The 13,430-nt window shown below is 54.1% G+C and overlaps 1 protein-coding gene across 2 annotated transcripts in view; it reads left to right on the plus strand.

The window, feature by feature from the left end:
• Nucleotides 1–11,736, plus strand: part of IKBKB (inhibitor of nuclear factor kappa B kinase subunit beta) — a 47,466-nt gene extending 35,730 nt beyond the window's left edge. For both annotated transcript variants that reach the window (XM_027122921.1, XM_027122923.1), the window contains exons 12-22: nt 509–623; nt 1,247–1,370; nt 1,884–2,035; nt 2,194–2,255; nt 3,254–3,363; nt 4,532–4,581; nt 4,667–4,766; nt 4,931–5,078; nt 6,915–7,042; nt 9,265–9,355; nt 10,417–11,736. In XM_027122921.1, the coding sequence (XP_026978722.1) occupies nt 509–623; nt 1,247–1,370; nt 1,884–2,035; nt 2,194–2,255; nt 3,254–3,363; nt 4,532–4,581; nt 4,667–4,766; nt 4,931–5,078; nt 6,915–7,042; nt 9,265–9,355; nt 10,417–10,482 (1,146 nt within the window). In that variant the 3' untranslated portion in view covers nt 10,483–11,736. The remainder of the gene's footprint in view (nt 1–508; nt 624–1,246; nt 1,371–1,883; nt 2,036–2,193; nt 2,256–3,253; nt 3,364–4,531; nt 4,582–4,666; nt 4,767–4,930; nt 5,079–6,914; nt 7,043–9,264; nt 9,356–10,416) is intronic.
• The last annotated feature ends 1,694 nt before the right edge of the window (nt 11,737–13,430 follow it).

Consider the following 13,430-nt stretch of genomic DNA (forward strand, 5'->3'; position numbering starts at 1 on the left):
TTTGAGGTTGGAATGCGAGATCCCGTGAACCTGATAGGAGACCTGAGCCACCCCACGCTTTGCCTGTTCCTTCCAGACCACTGGGAGTGCCTTTCTTTTGCCTTTGCTGCCAAAGTAATGCTTCATTTTTCCAAGTCAACCAAAACCATTTTTGACACACCTCGTGTGTGCAGAACCGTGCTGACAGCTGCACAGAAAGAGCTGGAAAGTTAACGCAGGAGAGACAGTCACTGGACAGTAAAGCAAACCATCTAAGTTGCACGATAAAGACAATCAGAGAATAAAACAGAGCAGAGTAAGTTGTAGATGAGGTTTGCATTGGGAATAAGTGTAAAAGGAACAGCCAAGGGAAGTAGAGGCCGCGGCCCCTAGGAAAGGCTCAGTGGGCGCCCGGCACCTGCTCTCTGAGGACGGTGCTGTTGGGACCCTCTGAAGACTCCCCCCTTGTTGCTTGAGAAAAGGAGGGGCTGGGTCCACGAGGCCTCATTTTGCTCTTGTCCATTTGCAGCTGAACGAGGGCCGCACCCTGGACATGGATCTCGTTTTCCTCTTTGACAACAACAGGGTCGCCTATGAGACCCAGATCTCCCCACGGCCCCAGCCTGAAAGCGTCAGCTGTATCCGTAAGAACAGCGTGATCTTTTCAAAAGATAATTACTTACAGTGCTTGGGACGAGGCTGGAGGGAGAGCCCTGGACTGAGGGAGGGGTCGCCCCTGAGAAGATGAGTCCCTCCGGCCCTCAGTCAGGCAGCCTTCCTCACTTGCACCCGCGAGGAGTAGCCCAGGTGAAGAGAGGAAAGGACATCCATCTTCAATTAATGTCAACCTCATTTAAACAGAGGACAGACAGGCCGCTGAAATTCAGCCATGTGACCATTTTCTTGATGTTTGAAGTCGTCTTCATATTTTAATAATCGATACGTGCACACGATACCAAAAAATCAAAAAGACTGTACGGTAGGCAGTAAGTGCCTCTGTCTCCCCAGCTCCCCCGGGAAACCACTGCTGCCTGACTCCTGGGGTCTACCTTCCGGGGTGTTCTGTGCATCTGTAACTTTTGACGTGCCTGTGCTCTACCAGGGCACAAAAATGTCTGCGACGGTAACCAGGCCCAGCACCCAGCATGGTTGTGTAGCAGCAGAGCATTGTATAACGGTGTAGTGTAGATGTGCCTGCGAGCTCCGCGGGCAGGAGGCGGGCCGTCGCAGGTGCCGCTCCCTGACGGTCGTGTGTGTCTCTGGCCAGTGCAAGAGCCCAAGAGGAGCCTCCCGTTCTTCCAGCTGAGGAAGGTGTGGGGTCAGGTCTGGCACAGCATCCAGGCCCTGAAGGAGGACTGCGGCCGCCTGCAGCAGGGCCAGCGCGCCGCCATGTACGTGCCCGGTGGTTCGCCTTCACTTGCTCGGAGCTGCCCGGTGGCCCGGCCGCAGGACGGTGGCAGAGGCGAGGGCCCAGGGGTGGCCGTTGGGAGAGCGAGCAGGGGAACGCTGGTCTGGAAGGGTGGGACGGAGGGAGGCTCCGTCAGACCCGACCAGGCCAGTGTGGTCAGCGGACGGCGCTGGGGCCTCGGAAGGGCTTGCTGTGGCGTGGGTCGGCCAGCCTCCCCTGACCGTCCTGCCGGGCCGGGCTGACTCTTTCCCCGGGTTGTGGCTGATTTGGGTCGCTTCGTGTGGTACTTGGCCTAATTCCAGTTTGGGAGCAGAACCTCACCCGTTGCCGAGGGCCAGGAGATCGTCGTTACGGTTATAGGTGGCTGCTCTTGTTGCGGTTATACCAGTTACAGCGGGGGCCTGCCGTCGTGTTTGAGCTGGGTTTGCTCTTGTCCGGGAACTGGCACTTGGAGGCCAGAGACACCCCACGGTTCTGTTTCTCGGGGTCCCTGCAGGATGAATCTGCTCCGGAACAACAGCTGCCTGTCCAAGATGAAGAATTCCATGGCCTCTATGTCTCAGCAGCTCAAGGCCAAGCTGGATTTCTTTAAAACCAGCATCCAGATTGACCTGGAGAAGTACAGTGAGCAGAAAGAGTTTGGGATCAGTGAGTGTACTGTTTGTGATGGGTCTCGAGAGACCGTTCCTTTCTTCTTCTTTCCGAGGTGTCTTTTGTCCCCTTGCCATTGAATCGCTTGTTTTCTGTTTGGGTTTGGGGATGTTTTCGTTTTGCTTTAATTTTATTTTCCTTCCATTTTTTTTCAGCGTCAGACAAGCTGCTGCTGGCCTGGAGGGAGATGGAGCAGGCCGTGGAGCTCTGTGGACGGGTAGGAGGCACCCTGGGGTCCCCAGGCCGGCCAAGGGCGCGAGCCTCTTCACTGCTGTCCTCCCCTTTCTCACTGCGCGCTCGATCGAGCTTGTACGTCAAAAATGAGATTTTCCTCTCCCAGCTCTCTGCCCTCAGCTAGGACTTGCTGGAAAGAAGGGGAGAGGCGGGGGTGGGGGACACTGCAGGGGGCCCTGCCGTGCAGGTCCGGGAGCTGCACAGGTTGGAGTCGGGATTCCAGCGTGGATTGTCCTCTTGCCACGAGGAGGGGCCTTGGATGAAGGAGCAGCATGCTGTCTCGTCGGAGGTTGTCCTAACCTCCTCGGGACGAGAAATCCCCAGGAAAGAACGGGTCTACGGGGCAAGGCTTAGGACAGTGTAAATCAGATGCCACTGAAAAGTGTTGATTATGAGGCCAGGGTGTGACGTGGCAGACCTCATATAAATGGAAGACTGTGGTCTCCAAGGCTTTTTCCTGGACTTTGTCACCATTTTCCCTGTGAACTTGGGCAGGGAGTTTCACCTCCGTGTCTTAACATCTGTTTCTATAAATCAGTACCGATATGCCTCCTTAAAGGTGGGTGTCCATCGGCAGTACCTTGTTCAACCACAGGGACACGAGCGTACCCCCAGTCTTGGCACTCGTGGGTGTAATCCCTGAGATAATCGACGAATTTGGAGAAGAGAATGTGCCCCGGCCACTTCTCCACGCCAGGACCGGGCCAGGCCCCGACCTGCTCTGTCTCCTCTCACCCTAACGCAGTCCTTTGAGAGCCTAGTTTACGGTGGAGGAAACTGCAGCGCAAGGTCAGATAACCTGCCCGAGGGCCACACAGCTGACAGGTGGCCGACCCCAGATCCGACTGCAGGGCTCCAAGTCCAGGTCCCTTCCGGCTGGTCAGCTGAGGGTCTGCGGTGAGGCCGGGGGGCTCCCCCGAGAACCCCGTGTCTCAGGAGTTTCTCGCTGCGTCCTTGGCCTCAGCACCGCTCTTCCTTCAGGAGAACGAGGTGAAGCAGCTGGTGGAGCGGATGATGGCGCTACAGACGGACATCGTGGACCTGCAGCGCAGCCCCCTGGGCTGGAAGCAGGGCGGGACGCTGGACGACCTGTGAGTGTGTGTATGTATATGTGTGTGTGTTGTGTGAGAGTGAGCCTGTATGGGAATATGTCTGTGTGTGAGTGTGTCTCTCTTTGTGTGTGTGGGTATGAGTGTGTGTGTCGGGATGGTTCGAGCGCGGTCCCTGTGGAGCCCCGTTCCCCCTGGAGCTCGGCCCCTGGGGGGTCATCTCGGCACATGCAGAGTTGAGCACGGGCACACCTCCGTCACTCTGAGCCTCACAGGATAGAGAAGCGATGTCCGACCTCACAGCTATGGGGACCAGTTCAGATAACGCCCCCAGCGGTGGCTCGTGAACTACGGAGGCTGCTGTCCCAGGAGCCTTTGCTTGACCAAAGTATCAGATTAGACGCCAGGGCCGCCCAGCCCACCCTCACTCGCTGTGGCCCGAGGAGCAGAAAGCAGAACAGGGGAGGAGGCTGGCAAGTCTTAGAAGGTGGGATCTGGACAATTCATTTGAGTCTTGATCAGGAGCTTGGCCTTGGCTCCGGGAGTGGGGGAGGGCGGTGCAGGGGGTACCTAGGCAGAGCAGCCCCACCTGCAGCCCTGGGAGCGGACAGGAGGGGCAGGGGAGCCTCGGGGCCCCGCAGGAGCTGCCTCCTTGGGGCTCAGCCGTGTCCTCTGACGCTTCTGCTAGGATTCCTAGGACCAGGCGCCGAACATCAGAAATTTAATTATTTGTAGTCCATGTTTTCTCAAGTCATTTAACCCTTTATTCTCCTCTGGTTTTCAAACACAAGTCACCCCTGAGAATGTCAGCCCGTCTCACTGTGTTAGGGGCACGGGGAGGGCGTCTGTGCCTGCTCCTGGGCTTGAGTTTTTGGGGGCCGCGTTCTCCGGGCTCAGGTCCAGCAACAGACTGCACCCAGAGTCCCGATGGCAGGAGCCGGGCGGGCAGGGAATTCAGAGGAGACTCCTGTCCTGAAGATTCTCACTAGACCTTGGAGGTGTTTGAGTTTTGATAATGAGGCGAGCCTTCCCTCGTCATGGGTTTCACCTGTAACATCACCAGGAGCGATCATTTGCTCCAGTCGGGATGTGCTGCCCGTCTGGCTTCTAGAAACGAGTAGTCCTGCCGGCAGGAGCTGGCCTCGGCGCTGCAGGTGAGCTTGTTGACCTCTGCTCGATGCTGACAAAGCTGCTGTCCCGTGTGTTTCAGAGAAGAGCAGGCGCGGGAGCTTTACCGGAGGCTGAGGGAGAAGCCCCGAGGTGAGTGGGCCACCTCCCGGGTCCCTCGCTACCCGGGCACCAGGCCAGCCCCCCGCGGACCGTGCGACCCCGTCCCTCTTTGCAGACCAGCGAACGGATGGCGACAGTCAGGAAATGGTGCGGCTGCTCCTGCAGGCCATCCAAGGCTTCGAGAAGAAAGTGCGAGTGATCTACACGCAGCTCAGGTATCGGGCCGCCTTCCTCCGCGGGCTGTGTGCGAGGCCTCGCCCACTCGCCTGAGCCCCGGGACCTCCACCTGCAGCGCCGAGCGGAGCCTTAACTGCCGGGGCTGCGTCCTGCTTCCTCCGACCCACGTGCCGCTGGAGCTTGTCATGTTTGTTCTTCACAGTAAGACTGTGGTCTGTAAGCAGAAGGCTCTGGAGCTGCTGCCCAAGGTGGAGGAGGTGGTGAGCTTAATGAGCGAGGATGAGAAGACTGTGGTTCGGCTGCAGGAGAAGCGGCAGAAGGAGCTCTGGAACCTCCTGAAGATTGCTTGTGTGAGTGACCCTCGGCGGGGCCCTGTGCTGCCGTCCCCAGCCCACGCACCCAGCGTGGGGACCGCAGGGCCACCACCAGCGCTCCGCTGCTGCCGCTCCCTTTCCACTTCTCTGCTCCGTGACTTGGTGTGAGTGCGGAGGGCCGGGGTGGGCGCCTGTGTTCTTGTGTTATTGTGCGGGTGGCGGCTGTGATAAATTATCACAGTTATTCTCGCGGTCCTGGAGGCCAGAAGGCCGCCATCCAGGTGTCGCGGGGCCAGGCTCCCTCTGGAGGCTGGAGGGGAGAATCACTCCTCCTTCCTCACCTCTTCGTCCATTTCCGTGGCTCCCGGTGCTCCTTGGCTTGTGGCAGCATCCCTCCAGTCTCTGCCTCTGTCTCCACGTGACCCTCTTCTCTGTGTCTCTTTTCTGAGTATCTCTTGTAAAAACACTTGTCGCTGGATTCAGGTCCCACCCAGATAGTCCAGGGTGAGCTCATCACAGGCTCCTTAGCTACACCTGCAAAGATCCTTTTTCCAGACGAGGTCACACGCCCAGGTTCCTGGAGATCTGCATGCAGCCCCAGCAGCACGTGCCCGTGTGGCCTGGTGGGTCCTGAGCTGTGCCTGTGCCGTGCAGCACTCAGCCCACACTTTCTGTGCCCGCCGTCTCAGCGTAGCTGTGATCCCACTGAGTGTTGCTCAGAGAGAACCCTCAGCGCAAAAGAGAGCCCAGGACAGAGAAGGGAGAAGAGCCGGGTAAAAGCTGTGTCTTGGAAGTGAGCTGGTGGGACAGACCGCGCTGCCGTGTGGGCTGCAGGGAAGTTGAGGAGGTGACAGCAGAGCGACTTGGTCACGGATAGGGGAGCACGGCTGCATAAGGTGGAGTGGCCACTGCAGCCTGGGGCGTCAGAACACCTTAGTCTCCTTCTGTCCCGCGGATGGTGCGAGTCACAGAAAGTCACTTAGGACCTTTGTGTGTCTGTCTTCTACTTGGAAAGAGTAAACACACCTTCCTTCTAATTTCCTTGTAGGAGTTCATTAAGCGACCCAACTAATGAAATAGAGCCCTCAGATCTCTCTGTAGTTAGAATCTGTTTTTTTTAATAGATTTATTTATTTATTTATTTATTTTTGGCTGCGTTGGATCTTCGTTGCTGCACACAGGCTTTCTCTAGTTGCAGCAAGCAGGGGCTACTCTTTGTTGCGGTGCACAGGCTCTAGGTGCACAGGCTTCAGTAGTTGTGGCACGTGGGCTCAGTAGTTGTGGCTTGTGGGCTCTAGAGCGCAGGCTCAGTAGTTGTGGCGCACGGGCTTAGTTGCCCTGTGGCATGTGGGATCTTCCCGGAGCAGGGGTCAAACCCGTATCCCCTGCATTGGCAGACGGATTCTTAACCACTGCGCCACCAGGGAAGCCCCTAGAAACTTTTACCAAAAAGCACACCTATAGATACAGAAACAGTTTCTAAACTGAAATGCAAACCATCAAATAGCGATGTTGACCTATTTCTCCAGGAAGAGCCTGTGTCTCGTGGCCAGTTGTCTCATGAGAAAATACCCTGGTGTGGTGCCTGGGACTTCCCCGGCAGTCCAGTGGTTAAAGACTTCACCTTCCAATGCAGGGGGTGCAGGTTCGATCCCTGGTCAGGGAGCTAAAATCCCACGTGCCTCTCAGCCAAAAAACCAAAACATAAAAAACAGAAGCAATCTTGTAACAAATTCAATATAGACTTTAGGAAGGGTCCACAAAAAAAAAAAAAAAAACTTGAAAAAAAGAAAATACCCTGGTGTGAATGCAAAATTTGAAACATCTGTTTGCTCCAAAACTGCTGACTCTCTTCCTGGTTTTGTCATCTAGAGCAAGGTCCGAGGTCCCGTCAGCGGAAGCCCAGACAGCATGAACACGTCCCGCCTGAGTCACCCCAGCCAGCTGCTGTCACAGCCTTGCCCAGCCCCTGACAGCTTACCCGAGGCCGTCAGGAAGAGGTGCGTCCCCCTTCGCCATGCCCAGTGCAGGAGTCAGGGGCGTGTCGGTCACCCGTCGGTGGTTCTGTGCGTGTTCCTCCATGTTTGTTCCCTTTGCCGGGCGCTGTGGGGACAGATGGGGTGTTTTGCTCTCAGAGCTCCTCCTGGCTTGCTGACTAAGGTTTCCTCGTCTGAGGTCGCGTTGCTTGTTGCTGGATGGGAACCTGGAAGTGCTGGCCAGTCCCTGCTGTCCTCTAGTCCACCCGTCGCGGTCTGCTCGTAGAACCAGGTCCCTGCGGGCGTGCCCTGGCCTCCACGCCTGAGTCGCGTGTCATTGGTCCCTCCTGTGGCCTCTCCCTGCCCCACTCATCACCTGCACCCCTGCTGCAGAGCTGGGAGCAGAGCCCCAGAGCCCTTCCAGCAAACTTTTCCCTCCCTGCTTCCCCCGCTAGTGCTGCCTCCAGGCCCCTCTGGTCAAATCAGCCTTCACAGGAGACCATTTTGATCGAGTTATTCCTCAAGTTATTTAGGGACCAGCCATGGCTTCCTGCTGCCTCAGGGTCCAAGCCTGAGCCTTCTCAGGCCTTCAAGCCACCTCCGCAGTCTGACCCACTGCTCCGGGGCAGATTCCTGGCTCTGCCGTCAGGGGTCTTAAAGTCTGGTCCAGACCAGACTTGGGTACTTGCCAGAAATGCAGATTTGGGATCAGGAACTCGGGGTGGGGTGGAGCAGTCCTGTTTAACCAGCCCTGGCTCACCCTCCTGCAACCTGAAGTTCCAGAACCTCGGCTCCGCTGACGCCTTTCCCCGGAGCCTTCCTACCTCTGCTCCCACCTCCTCCACGGCCCTGGCACACGGGCACAGGGATCCTTCTCCTCCTGGACCACCTATGGGGTTTTTTTTGTTTCTGGTTCAGTCTCACATTTATTCAGCACCTTCCCTTTGCTGGGCCCCAGGCACTGGAGACAGTTAAAATCGGTTCCTGTGGGCAGATCTATAGAATGGAAAATACATGAATGATTGCCGAGGGCAGGGGGCGGGGCAGGAATGGGGAGTGACTGACAGGTACAAGGTTTCTTTCTGGGTGATGAAAACATTCCAAACTGGATCACCAGGATGGTTGCACAGCTCCGTAAGTGTACTCGAGCTATGGAATTGTGCACCTTAAATGGGTGGACTTCAGGGTTTGTAAATTTAGCTCAGTACAGCTGTTTTTAAAAATCCTGTTCCTGTACTTAGGGGGTTTGTAGCCTCTACTGTTTTGGATTTTTTATTTTTAATTTTTTTAAATTTTTTATTTTTTTTTGCCGTTTGGCTGGTGGGGTCTTAGTTCCCTGACCAGGGATTGAACCCGGGTCCTCAGCAGTGAAAGCGCAGAGTCCTAACCACTGGACTGTCAGGGAAGTCCCTGTTTTGGATTCTTAATTCTCTCCCCAACTTACTGTTAGCTCCTTGAGGATGGTAACCAGGTCCTGCGCCTCTCACGGGGCCTCTGGGGCCGGCCCGGAGCCTGGAGCCTGGTTAGTAGTCCATGGATGAGTCTGGGCAGCGCTGTGCTCTGTTCCTTCCATCAGTGCCCCCTTCACGGTGAGAGGAGGGGATCGAGGGCCCTTCCTCCTGGATTTGTCACTCTCTTTCCATGATATCCTCAAAGCTCTGGAGAAGTCGTCCCGGGGGCACAGGCTGCTGTCTGTGTCTCCACGCCCTTGAGCCAAGGTTAGAAAGGACAGATGGCTCGCTCTGCTCTCCTCTTTCTTACCGTGGCGGGTTCTCAGGGGGACACGTGCATTTCTCATCAGAGAGAAGGAGAGAGCACCGTAAACAAATCAGTTCCCAGAACTTGCTTCCCCCAGATCTCAGCAAGCTGGGGACATCTGGGGACATTGCATGGTGTGTATATTTTTGTCCATTTCAAAAAGTGGAAAACAGGTGGTTTGGGAGAGATCTTCAGATTATGGCAGTTTGGAGAGAATCTAGTTAAGTCAGAAAGAGCTTTGTTATTAAGCCGGGTCGCTGCTTTTTCACATGGTGAACAGTGATGCTCGTAGCTGGATTCGAGCTTCTGTAACAGCACTTAACTAGACAGATGAAATCACTTAGGCAATAACATGGTGTTTTAAGACACTCAGCCTCAGAATAATTATTTAATTTTTAAAATCTTTCCAGAAGCTCTTTAGCGTATTTGTAAACACCTTTGAAAAGTTAACATTGACCACGTTCTAATAATTCAATCATTTTTCTTAGCGAAGACCTCGTGGCTGAAGCACACACTCTGTGCACCCAGCTGGAAAACGCCCTGCAGGACACCATGAAGGACCAGGACCAGAGCTTAAGGGTAATGGCCCGTGGGAAGCCCCGCCGCCCCACGCCCTTTCTTTCTACAGCAAACGAGAAAAAGCAGATCGAAAGGCGATGCCGTGCTTCCTCGATCGCAGCGTACACTTAGGATTTTCTAGTACATACTTCTTATTCCCCATGATAACAATGCTGATGCCTGTTGAGCGTGTGCAGGTACTTTGTGCGCATTATCTCATTTCATCCTTGCTACACTCGCTGCTTACGAAGAAGGTAGCATCACTGTGAGAAGGCCTCTCCCCTGCTGCACCTTCTGTACAATTGCCGGGCATCTGTGTGTGGGGTGCAGTGCTGGGCTCCGGGAACAAAGCAAGAGCCCATCACCACCCCGCCTCTCAGGGACTCGGGGCTTAGCAGTCTTAGTTATAGGGAAGCTGACCTAAAGAAAAACGAGTCCAGATGCAGGTACGTTGAGACAAAGCTGAAATTGCGGAGAGGAGGCTAAATCATCCGCTAAATCATCCGCTAAATCATCCGCTTGGCTCTCTGGCCTTTTCCTGCCGATACAGTCACATGCTGGCGTCTCTGCAACTTCTGATTTGGGGGAAGAATCAGAGGGGATACTGCTTATTGTAACCACTTCTTATTTATTCAAGTGTCCTTCTCTGGTTTGGGGCTTTCTGTGTCTCTTCTTGCTGTTCTTCCTCCTCCGAGCCGTGTATACTTGGATCCTTTCACTGCCCGTTTGCACTTCTGCCAGACGAAAAGGAAGTGTGACCAGGCCATTTCACCTGGTGAGGTTGGAGGTCGAGAGCTGAGATTAGCCCAGTGTACCAGCTGCCCGCAGTGAGCGTGAGTCAGTGCTGTGAGCTGCAGTAATAATATTTAAATCACCTTCCCGGAATCTCAGGGCTCCAAGCCCATCTGAAGAAAAGCTCCGGCATGGTTTTGCAGCCGTAGCTCTACCTCAGGGGTACCCTGCAAAAACAAGACTGTCTTAACGAGAGGAATTCAATTTCCCTCTAAACTGTGCTGGTTGCCTCCCGAAGAAGGCAGTGTCTAGGTGGCCACGGTGTCTTTAACGTGCCCGTTGACTTTCAGTCTCTAGACTGGAGCTGGTTGCAGTCGGGGGAGGAGGAGAAGCACAGCCTGGAGCGGGCCTCCTGATGGTGGGCGGCCCTGACCCTGCCGGGCTGCCTGGCCCGAGGCCCCCGGGGCCCCGTCGCGTCGCGTCCGGTGTCCTCGGCACCCAGATGGAGATCTCGCTTCCTCAGCAGCCATGACCATCACCGTGGACCGAGGGTGCAGCCCTCCGTGGCAGTGCCAGCAGCTTATCTGCACGCTGGACGTCCTCCGCCACAGAGGCCCAGCAGACGAGGATGCCGAACGCGGCGTCTGGGGAGGTGGAGCCACGGCAGCCACTGCCTCTGCGCAGAGAGAAGTGCTCCGAGTACAGTGGCTCCACAGACCACCAGCCACACGTCAGACTGACTTTTAGGACGAAGTATGAATGGCACTTGGTGCTAGCTGTCGTCTCCTGACCCCTCCTGACCTCCAGAGGCCTCATCCACCTGTCTTCACAGCTAAGGTTCCATCTGGATCCGGCTTCTCTTGAAACCGTGGATTCGGCCCAGCCCGGTCCTCCCTCCTCTTCTGACTTCACGGCTGCTAACGTTTTCCTTCTGCCTGCGACCTTGGGCCAGGTTGGGTGAGTGCTGCTTTCCCCGTCCAGAGTCTCTCCAGCCAGAGTGAGTCGCTAGTGCCAGGAGGGGAGAGTGCCTCCCTTCCTGTGGGTCCCAAAGAGTCCCCGGGAGCAAGCTGCCATGGAGAAGAAGGAAAGAAGAGGAAGATGTCTGTCAACCACCAGCTTGCTGACCCCTGTGCCCACACCCCCTGCCCCTGGGTGCGGCAGGGTGGACGGGGCAGTTCCCATCCCTCGTGTCATCCAGTGGTATTATTAAGTGGATTTATATTTAAAAAACAGATTCTCTATTTTGTAACATGATTCAAGTCCCACAGTCTATTTTTATAATACCTCTGGTTGGGACTTCTGAACTCGAAGTCCAGCTTTAATGGAAAGTTTTATGAAATTGAGTGGTGCCTGATCAAACAGTGCCAGAGCACCAGCAAGGCCTCATGGACGTTTCACAGAAGCTGCTCCTTCCTATAACAGCAGGAAAGCAAAGTGAGTTCAGATGGTAACAAACAGGCAAGTCTGGTTGGAGAAGAAAGTGGGACGAGAAGAGTTTCACAGAGTGCCTTCCGTGGAGGCGGCACAGTGGGTTCCGTGTCGGGAAGTTGGGGAAACGCTTCGTGCTCTAACTGCTTGGAGATTCACCTTGCGCACTGGTTTCTTAAAGAATCTGAGAGATCTATAATAATAAACTGGCTTACATCTGCCTAAATCCACTGTTTACCCAACTCGTTTGACAGTAGAGCCTTTTTTTCTCTCCCATGTGCATGTAACATTGATTAACGTCCCAAAGAACTGAGTTTGATAAAGCGTGATTTTGGGAACACTGGTGAGGAACACAGTGGGACATTATACCAGAAAGGTAGGCTGGGACGGGGTCAGATTAGGGAGGGAATGAATGTGGAGTTGAGAGTCAGGGGCTGATTTTATAGGCAGTTGGGAGCCACTGAAGAATTTTGAGCAAGGAAGGACATTACCAAAGCTAATGTTTAAAACGAGTGATGTAACTGGAATATGCTAGTTGGTTGAAAAAGTGAAAATTCTGGAGGTAGGACTTCCACTTCCAAAACGTGGAGCAGATGTACTTTTTTCCTATTCCTCCAGCTAGTACAGCTGAGATCCTTGGATGTTATTTATAAACAAAGATAAGAAGACCCCAAAAGGCAGTGAGAAGGAGGCAGACCAGCTAGGGACTTTGGCCCTGAGCGGTCATGTGGTGGTGCGTTCCCTGGGTGTTCCTCTTGCCTCCTGTGTCCCTGACGGAGGCTGGAGATGCCGACCAATGGCACAAACAAACAAGCTGCTCTCCAACTCTGTTAGATTCCTAGGTCTGCTGTAACAAGTCACCACAAACTATATGGCTTAAGACAGACATTTATTCTCACAGGTCTGGAGGCCAAAGTCGGAGATCAAGTCCTCCTAAGTCCCTAGGGGAGGTTCTGTTTTTTGCTTCTTCCAGCTTCTGGTGGGTCCAGGAGATCCTTGACTTGGTGGCTGCATCTCTGCCCCTGTGGCCACATTGCCACCTCTTTTTCTATCTGTCAAATCTCCCCTGTGTACCTTTCATAAAAAACCCTCGTGATTGAATTTAGGGCTGATCTGGATAATCCAAGATAAGTGCCTAAGAGGCACATAATTTGATCAAGACCCTTAATTTGATCTCATGTTTTACAATATAAGGCGATATTTATAGATTCTGGGGATTAGGATGTGGACATTTCTTCCTGGGGAGCCACCATTGAACCCACTACAGTCCACCATCTAGCCCCCCAGAATTCACATTCGTCACAAGCAAAATATATTCACCCCATCCCGAAAAGTCTCAACCCACTACAGAATCAACACTAAGACCAAAATCTAAATATCATCAGCTCAGAAGTCTTGAATCTCATCATCTACATCAGGTTTGGCAGGCTCTGGGCATGATCCATCCTGTGACGAAATCCCTCCATCTGTGGGCCTGTGAAACTAGAAGACAATTTGTCTGCTTCCAAAATACAATGGCGAGATAGACATTCCCATTCCAAAGGGGAGAAATTGGAAGGAATAAAGGAGTCACTAGCCCGAAGCAAGTTTGAAATCTACCAGGGTAAATTCCATTAGGTTCCAAGTCCTGAGAATGATTTTCTGTCACTTGAGGCTCTGTCCACTGAACCCAAGGCAGCTTCATAGGCCTCTGCCTCTGCACCCACTGCCTCTGTAACTGCTCTTCCAGTCTCTTCCTTTGCACCCATGGCTCTGCCCTCAGAGTCATTCCTCCTTTGTCTTGACAGCTACCACATGTTTACAACCAGGTAACTCTGTCAACCATTTCCTGGCTCTTGAGTTTTAGAAGTCCAGTAGACTTATGCCATCCTCTCTCTGTTCTTTTCAGACCAAGCTTGTTTCTCCTGATATGTTAATTCTTAATAATCTTGTGGGT

This window comes from Aethalodelphis obliquidens, unplaced genomic scaffold (genome assembly GCF_003676395.1).
Source record: "Aethalodelphis obliquidens isolate GAN/ISIS:26980383/991018 unplaced genomic scaffold, ASM367639v1 scaffold25, whole genome shotgun sequence".
Taxonomy (NCBI): Eukaryota; Metazoa; Chordata; class Mammalia; order Artiodactyla; family Delphinidae; genus Aethalodelphis; species Aethalodelphis obliquidens.